Source organism: Lutzomyia longipalpis, chromosome 2 (assembly GCF_024334085.1).
Source record: "Lutzomyia longipalpis isolate SR_M1_2022 chromosome 2, ASM2433408v1".
Taxonomy (NCBI): domain Eukaryota; kingdom Metazoa; phylum Arthropoda; class Insecta; order Diptera; family Psychodidae; genus Lutzomyia; species Lutzomyia longipalpis.
This window is the reverse complement of record NC_074708.1, coordinates 24,508,921-24,517,922: the sequence shown is the minus strand read 5'-3', so window position 1 is coordinate 24,517,922 and position 9,002 is coordinate 24,508,921. Positions and strand designations below refer to the sequence as shown.

Sequence of the window (9,002 nt, the reverse complement as noted above, 5' to 3'; positions counted from 1 at the left end):
AAAAGTCTCTAGAACATTTCATACATTTTAAGATTGAAGCGATGTAGAGCTTTATTTGGGACATCCTGTGACAGCTGGAGACAAAAAAAAAACTTTGGGAATGTTTATTTTGTGATTTCGTCAATTTTGTTGATTTTTCGTGGAAACAATGGATGTAATTCTTATGGAACAGCTGGTAAGGCAATTGTGAGGATATCCTCTTCAGGATGGTACAACAGGATACTTTATTTGCTTCACAGGGTATCCCCAAACGCCAAATATGTGAAACCAAAGCAACCAATCGCTTCGAAATCCTCGCAAGCAATCAATGGATCAAGTACCTGGCCAAATACAACAAGCTAATCCCCTTTCCAATGTATCAGAGTACAATTGAGGATTGGGAGGACTTTGTGGATGATCCCCACTGGTCCAGAATGTACGTGAGTGTCCTCAAGAAGCACACACACAAAGTCATACCACTCCCACGAATCCGTCCGGACGCCATCGATGGTGAGATGCCCCTGTCCTACTCTCAGATCCTCCACTACGTGAGTCAGAGCAATCACAAGAATCTCTGGCGGGCGGCTTACAAGAAGTACGTGGAGACACATGCAGAGAAGCGTGATGCTCCGGAACTTCCAACTGTCCGGAGGAGCGATAAATCCATCAATCTTGTCCCGTATGATGTTGTTCTGCGTGAAGCCATCACGCGTACGTACAACTGCAGTGTGATTCACGCAAAGCTGGACAGAGTATCAGATGCAGAGGTCATCCCTGCGAGCTCTGGTGAGAATCAGGACAGCCCTGATACGAATCTCTATCCCGTTGTGGCAGCCATTGAGAGCAACAGTCACTTTTTCCTCATTCACGACTTGGCTGTGAGCAATACCCTTCAGGATTGTGTGACGTACAGTCCAGCTGTCCTGGACAGCCACAACAAACCCCTCTTCCTCATCTACCAGCTGTGCAATCTTATGAAGTCCCTGCACCGCAAAGGACTCCTTCTGGGGGACATTACTCTCGGAGATATTCACATAACTGAGAATCTCTGGCTTCAGGTAAGTCTGACAAGCTTCCTGACGAAGATTTAACTGACAGAAATACCTTTTCAGGTCATTCCACGCATTGAGGCCAACATTTTACAGTTGGAGAGTGATTCAGAGCCAGGGGAGGTGTATGATCTCCTTCCGGCAAACTCCTCGCCGGGAAAGAAGAGGAGCACCTTTGTTGTGGCTCCGGATATGGGTGGTCCATCGTATTCTCTGCGTGATTGCTGCGAAATGTGGTGCAGTGGACACCTCAGCAACTTTGATTACCTCACGATACTCAATAACTTTGCCGGGAGGCGCATTGGGGAGCCTGGGCATCACCACATTATGCCGTGGGTGAGTGATTTTGCCTTCCGGAATGGCAACAATTGGCGGGATTTGTCAAAATCAAAGTATCGCCTCAACAAGGGGGATGCCCAGCTTGATTTAACATTCCAATCCAATAGTGGAGCTGAAATTCCCCACCACGTGTCCGACGTGTTGTCTGACATTACGTTTTACGTCTATATGGCAAGGAGGACACCCCGAAACATCCTCTGTCGTCATGTACGAACTGTTTGGGTGCCTGCAGAGTACCCAGCGTCGATTCAACGGCTCCAGGAATGGACCCCTGATGAATGCATTCCGGAATTCTTCACTGATCCCAGCGTCTTCAAGAGTATCCACGAAGATCTCCCGGATTTGGAGGTCCCCGCCTGGGCTAGCTGCCCCGAGGACTTCATTACGAAGCACCGAGAAGCCCTGGAGAGTACGTACGTGTCGGAGAGGCTACACAATTGGATTGATCTCACATTTGGCTACAAATTGAGTGGCCAGGCGGCAATTAAGGCTAAAAATGTCTGCTTGTCTCTCGTGGATGGACACAAGAATCTCTGCCAGAGGGGCGTTGTGCAGCTCTTCACGCACGCACACCCACCGAAAATGATTCCCAATGTGTGGCTGTCGAAGAATCAACCGAGAATCCACAGTCAAAATGCCGAAATATCCAAAAGGAGGCTCACACGCAGCTCAGAGGATCTCTCGAGTCAGCACGCGGAGAATTTGGAGCAATCCCCAACGGCGGGGAGGAAGAGTAACCCGAAGCAGCTGACGACGAGTCGTAGTCACTGTATGCCGGAAAGAATAATCCCAGAGGATGTTTCCGTGAGCATTGAGAGATCCATGAGTTGCTACCAGAATGCCCAGAAGACGATAATCTTGCCAAAAGACTACAATCCCGTCTCGCAGCTCATTGCCGTTGAGGCTGTTGATGTTTTCCTCCGTAAAACATTCCTCAGTGATGGAGATAATTCCCCAAAGGTTGAGATCCCATCAAGGGCCAATTCTGCATACCTTAGCGGGGAAGCAGATTCGGGATCATTCACCAATAGAATCTTCTCGGAGACTTATGAGGCCAGCTTGAAGCACAATAAGCGTCTTGTCAATTTGAAGCACAAAAATCAGATTGTTCACAAATCCACGAGGAATTTCAAGCAAATCATTGCGGATTATCGCCTCAGAGAGCTCCAGATTTTGGGTTGTCTCATTGTGGAGATTTGTCTGCCGCACAAGATGCGTCCGCTCAATTCTGTGGCCTGCGAGGGGACGTTTGAGCAGCGTCTGGCCACGTGCCGGAGCATTGTGAAGTCTGATCTTGGGAGTCTTCCTCCGTGTGTCCAATACCCCGTCCGGCTGTTCCTGCAGCTGACTACGAATGAGACAATAATCACGGAGAAGGGCCTTCCCATCCCATCAGCTCATCAGATCCTTCAGCCACTCCTCACGAATGCCCTGTTCCCCTTCCCACCCACCTACATGGGAATCTATACCACCATTGAGACGCTCTATCGCTTCCGTGGAGCTTCCCGAATGCTGGAGATGAATACCTTCTTTGAATGCGACGGGAAGGAGTGTGCAAAGTATGAGACAGTCGATCGGACACGAATGGCGTTCCGGAGGAGGATGGCAGAGTGCAAAGTCAAGGCGTGTGTGAGTCTCCTTGAATCAATCCTCGAACCAAGTGGGTTTGAGCAGTTTAACGCCGTGGAGCTCCTCCTGCCGCACATAGTGGAGCTGATGGGGCATGAGGACACTTCGATTCTCGCTGCGTGGTACCTCTTTGACCCCCTGGCTGCCGTCCTTGGTCCGGAAGAGACAAAGAAGCACCTCCTGACGCCAATTTTGCGACTCTACGATACGGATCATGAGGCGAAATGGGGTCCAGGGATTTTTGACACAACCTCCATGCGTCCGGGAACAAATGCCTCATTCAGGAGCAAGAAATCCGTCAAGTTGTACCACCACAGCTTCCTCCTGCGTCTTATCGTGCGATTTGGCTTGAGGGTCTTCCTTGGGAATTTCATAGCGCCCCTCATTGAGGCTGTGGGTGGGTACAAAGAGCCCGAAAATACGCCCACTCTCCACTGCCACGATAATCGGCATCGCGTCAAAGCAACGAGAGGCTTGAAGTTGACAGAAGACAGAGAAACTTCCACTCCAGCAATTTTCCTGTCTCCGGATTCAGGCTCAGAGGAGACTCCGAAGCCCAAAAAAGAATCTTCGGAGCACGATGGGATGTTCTACTTTGAGCAGGAGCACGAGGAGACGTCAAAGATTGATTCAGAGGACATGGATGCTGAGAAGAACATCATGCGCCTCATGGATCACCTGGAACTTAAATCTGAAGGGAGTGTGTCGGAGTTGCAATTAAATCACGCTCAAGCGGAAGAGGTGACAGAAGATTCGGTTGTGGAGGATGCTGAGAATGCTGCCAAGTCCCCAACAATCCCCATACCCAACTCTGTTCGTCGGGGAGATCAAGTTTTCTCCATTGGGTGCGAAGTGGGCAGCCGGAAGAGTATTGATTCCAATGAAATCTTACTCCATGAGCCGTCACAGGGGCAGAAGGGGCATGAACGTGTGAGGAAGTCAAGTAGAATTTCAGAGATGAGTGCTGAGAGTCTCATTTGGCTATCCCATCGTCTGGGGCCTGTGCTCACGGCGCGATATCTCACCAGGAATCTCCTGAAGATGCTAACCCTTTGCTATGTGGGCCAGGAGAATCTTCTTCCGGATGATTCCCGGACAAATCAGAGCATTAATCACTTCTCAATTGCTTCGGGGCGTGTTGTTGGTGATCACAATGCTTCCAAGATCCTGGAGTGTCTCACGGCAATTGCGGGTAAGTGATATTAAGTCTGGAATTCTTTGCTTCCTGGCCAGAACAACTTGAAGTTTGAACACTTTTCGATACACTTTTTTCTTCCCGGAACGGCATATGCTCCCGGAAAGTGCCGTAAGTGCCTGGAAGTTGTGTAGGATAACTGCTCATTGCATCAGGAAGTTTTTAAGGGATCTTAGGAACTTCCTTTTCAACACCCGGCTGATCCTTGGTTTAATTTAGGGGTCAAAACCTTTCCATTTTGGAAGCTCTCCTTGCAATTTCGTGAAGCATTTTTATAGACTCAGATTTTGGCCCAAAAGTTGACACCAAGGATCAGCCGGGTGATAAAAAGGAAGTTCCTAAGATCCCTTAGAAACTTTCTGATGCAATGGGCAGGATCACTGCACAACTTCCAGCCACTTATGATACTTTCCGGGAACATATCAAATCGTTCCGGGTAGAAAAGTGTACAAACTTTAAATTGCTCCTGACCAGGGACTTCAAGGAATTCCCTTTCTTTGCAGCTCTCTTTGGTGAGCAGCTAATTCTTCTGCAATATCTCCCGCATGTGAGTGAATTGATCATCCTCTGCAAGAAGCGCATCACTCCAAGTCTCGAGGGTGCTCTCATTAGTTCCCTTCAGCTTGTAAAGTACCTGGTACCTTGCCTAAGTGACTCCACAATTATGGATCAGCTTCATGTAAGTTTCCTCCCCCAAAAAGAACTCTCACAAGATCCCTTTAATCTCACCGAAATCTTCTCCCCATTTGCTTTGTCCAGGACATGATCCTCCAGTCAATTGTACATCCCATTATAAAGATTTGCTCAAGTCGCTCCCCAATGCCAAATGGCTTCCTGGCGAGGAATTGCATTGCCCGGAAGCTCCTTGATGCACTGTACGTGCTGGCAATTAGGATTGGGCGTGAAATGACACGAGAACATCTCTGTGTTCCTGCCCTCCAGCGCTTCTTCCTCATCTTCGACAAAGCCTATGGGGTTGTTGAGAATCTCTCAGCGTCGGAGGCGAGAAGTGGTCCCGAATCAAGTCCAGTGGGTGATGATCTCTATGAGGAAGTGAAGCGTGATGGGGGGATCCAAGAGTGGACCCTTCAGGGCTCTCCCTTACAGTTTTCCATTGCCAAATGCAATGCATCCCTCGAGAGTGTTTCCCCGCCGATGGATGCTGCTGCCACTGAGGCAAAGAGTCAGATGATCCGGGAGAAGGTACTCGAGGAGATTCGGGATGTTTTCACGCCGAATTTAGCGCATGTGGCGTATGTTCCATTCTTGAATTTCCTCGGGGAAAATGTTATGCAGCAAACGCTGAAGAATCTTCCGCTTATTTTGAATTTGTGTCATGAATTTGAGCAGCCAGAGGCTTCCGCTGCTTCCGGAAAGGGAATTCCAGGGGATTCACAGCGTCTCCTCATGCCGGGAACGTCAAAAACCGACGATGCGGAATGCAGTGGCGTGTCAAATAGCTTTGGCACGGCGGTTGTGGGCAATCGGATTGAGGTGAAGAATGAAAAAGCCCCGGAAATGGGGGTGATGGAAGTTCTCAATATGGTCACATTCAAGATGGATCATATCAACACAACACGGCATCTCCGGGGGAATTGGCTTGCGTACTGGGAGCACGAAATAGGACGCTCAGACAAGGATAATCATTTGAATTTGAAGCAAATAAAGCTACAAAGCTACGCTGGGCATACAAACTCCGTACGGAGTATCCTTGCGTTGGACAATGAGAATAGCTTCATGTCAGCATCGAAGGATAAAACCGTGAAGTTGTGGAGTCTCCGTAGTGAAGGGGATGGATCCAAGGTGTCAACGTGTCAATATACGTACACAAATCACCGGAAATCTGTTCATTCGCTCACATTTCTCGATTCATTGAGGTAAAAATCTTTCCGGGAGACTCGTTAATGCTTCCGGATTAATGTTTTTAGCTGAAATTATTTTTTTTCTCGTTGCAGACTCACCGTTTCGTGCGATTCTTGTGTTCATCTGTGGGATCCTTTTGTAGGGAGTGTCATTGGACAATTGGATGCTGCAAAGTATAGCCCTGTCTCTGTTGTACGAACATTCCCTGCTCCCAGTGCCCTTGTTCTTGCCGGTACAGCTGATGCCTCTGTGAAGATTATTGATGCCCGGAATTTCTCCTACGTGATTGACTGGAAGGTATAAGCTGGAAGAAATTATCCGGAAGGAGCTTTTCTAATGAAATTATTCATTTCCAGTTGACACAGAATGCCACAGGATCAGTCCGTTGCATGGCTGTGTCGCCTTCCGGAACATGGGTTGCAGTAGGATTGAGTTCTGGGCAGTTGAGTGTGTTGGATAGTCGAACGGGGATGATTATGGCAACATGGAGACCCCATGATGGGGAATTGTTGCAACTTTCAGCCCCAAATGATCATCAAGTGATCAGTTCGAGTCTCGATCATAGCATTTCCGTGTGGAATGCTCACGATGGGAGTCTACAATTCCACATAAAGTAAGATCTTCATGCAAAGTCCTTCAGAGACTTCAAAGAATTTGTTTTGTAATGCTTCTCTTTGCAGAAATCCTGCCGAACCCACTCATTGTCTCTTCTACAGCAGCCCTGAACTAATTTCCGGAACACCTGCAAATAAGATTTGTCTGTATTCGAGCATTGAACCCGAAGCACCGTTTCTCGTGACAAAACTACGATCGGATACACTGAAGGGTGTCCTGACGAGTCTTGTGGCTCTGCCGCTCAATCGAATGCTCCTCGTGGGAAGCGACAGCGGCAACATCACTCTCATCTGCTAGAGAGCACCAAACCATGATTTATTAGAGAAAGTCTACAGTATGTGATTTATTTTTTTATTATGCTTTCTTTTAGCAATACTCCCCCAACAATTATTCCCACCCCCTGTCCTCCATTACTATGTTATATATACGTTCCAAAATGATTTTTATTCCCACTCTCATTTATTTATATTATGCTGTGAAAAAAAAATTATAATGCAAATATACAAAATATTAGGTCAGTACATAAAGTTCTTTTGTGGGGATTCAGAGGGGGGGGGGGGAAGAAAATTTCAGGAGGAAATTTTTAGGGCATTTTCAGCGTCATTAGCAGCAGAATTTTTGCAAATGAGCCAGATTGAGCTTTTTTTTTCAATTAAAGAACTTCAATTTGCGTCCAGTGAGCCTAAAAGAAAGAGCTTTAAATGAATTTCCTTTAAAACGAGAGAATATTTTGAAATCAAAATTGAAAATCGTTGAATTAAGTTTTAATTAATTTAATTTCAAAGTTTTTCTTTTAAAAATTTCATTCCAAAGAAATGTAGAAAAAGGAGTCTATTCATATTCATTCGCGTATCAAATTCTTCATTGATTCATATACAAAACGAGGTAAATTGTCGCTTCGCTCCAATTTACCTCGCCCCGCTTCGCGGGAATTTGTTGCGCTTCGCGCAAATTTTAGAGAGAAATAAAATGTGATGGTTTATAAGTAGATTGCAGGAACTTATCAATCCCAAAAAAAATTGCAAAGAGAACAAATCATTTTCAAACAGTATGTCCGGCGCTAAAAAGTAATACAGCCGTTAAAAAAAGTAGTACAGCCGATAAAAATAGTAATACAGCCACCAAAAAAGTAATAATACCTTTAAAAAAAATAATACAGCCTTCAAAAAAGTAATACAGCCTTTAAAAAAAAAGTAATACAGCCTCCAAGAAAGTAATACAACCGATAAAAATAGTAATACAGCCGATAAAAATAGTAATACAGGCTTTAAAAAAAAGTAATACAGCCTGTATAAAAAATAATACAGCCTCCAAAGAAAGTAATAATACCTTTAAAAAAAAAATAATACAGCCTTCAAAAAAATAATACAGCCTTTAAAAAAAAATTAATACAACCTTTTAAAAAGTAATACAGCCGATAAAAAAAGTAATACAGCCTTCAAAAAAAGTTTTACAGCCTCCAAGAAAGTAATACAACCGATAAAAAATAGTAATACAGCCTCCATAAAAGTAATACAGCCTCCAAAAAAGTAATACAACCTTCTAAAAAGTAATACAGCCGATAAAAAAAGTAATACAGTCCCTAAAGATAGTAATACAGCCTTTTAAAAAAAGTAATACAGCTTCCAAAAAAGTAATACAGCCTTCAAAAAAAGTTTTACAGCCTTCAAAAAAGTAATACAGCCTTTAAAAAAAAGTAATACAGCTTTTTAAAAAAATAATACAGCCTCCAAGAAAATAATACAACCGATAAAAATAGTAATACAGCCTCCAAAGAAAGTAATACAGCCTCTAAAAAAAGTAATACAACCTTTTAAAAAGTAATACAGCCGATAAAAAAAGTAATACAGTCCCTAAAGATAGTAATACAACCTTTTAAAAAGTAATACAGCTTCCAAAAAAGTAATACAGCCTTCAAAAAAAGTTTTACAGCCTTCAAAAAAGTAATACAGCCTTTAAAAAAAAGTAATACAGCTTTTTAAAAAAATAATACAGCCTCCAAGAAAATAATACAACCGATAAAAATAGTAATACAGCCTCCATAAAAGTAATACAGCCTCCAAAAAAGTAATACAACCTTCTAAAAAGTAATACAGTCCCTAAAGATAGTAATACAACCTTTAAAAAAAAAGTAATACAGCCTCCAAAAAAAGTAATACAGCCTCTAAAAAAGCAATAAAAATTTTCTTTCTTCAATATGTTCTTGATTTCCTTTCAGGTTTTGATATCGGTCGTCAACGTCAGAATTTCTATGTAAGTGATTTCTTAGCTTTTCTTTTCATTGAAAATTTTCCAAGAATGATTTTTTTCTGTTTATTTGAAAATTCTAATGC

General features: G+C 44.1%; 1 protein-coding gene across 1 annotated transcript; it reads left to right on the top strand.

The window, feature by feature from the left end:
* Positions 1-66: 66 nt before the first annotated feature.
* LOC129789557 (WD repeat-containing protein 81) lies at positions 67-7,190 on the top strand. The gene is made up of 8 exons (XM_055826417.1): positions 67-175; positions 240-1,037; positions 1,092-4,188; positions 4,695-4,870; positions 4,951-6,068; positions 6,147-6,351; positions 6,411-6,667; positions 6,735-7,190. Exons 1-8 carry the CDS (start codon positions 149-151, stop codon positions 6,964-6,966), a joined length of 5,910 nt encoding a protein of 1,969 aa, XP_055682392.1. The 5' UTR covers positions 67-148; the 3' UTR covers positions 6,967-7,190.
* The last annotated feature ends 1,812 nt before the right edge of the window (positions 7,191-9,002 follow it).

Coding starts and splice junctions, on each gene's coding strand:
- LOC129789557 (XM_055826417.1), top strand. CDS start 149: ATGGATGTAATTCTTATGGAACAGCTG. Junction 4,189..4,694: donor GTGTCTCACGGCAATTGCGG/GTAAGTGATATT, acceptor CTTTCTTTGCAG/CTCTCTTTGGTGAGCAGCTA. Junction 6,352..6,410: donor CCTACGTGATTGACTGGAAG/GTATAAGCTGGA, acceptor ATTCATTTCCAG/TTGACACAGAATGCCACAGG.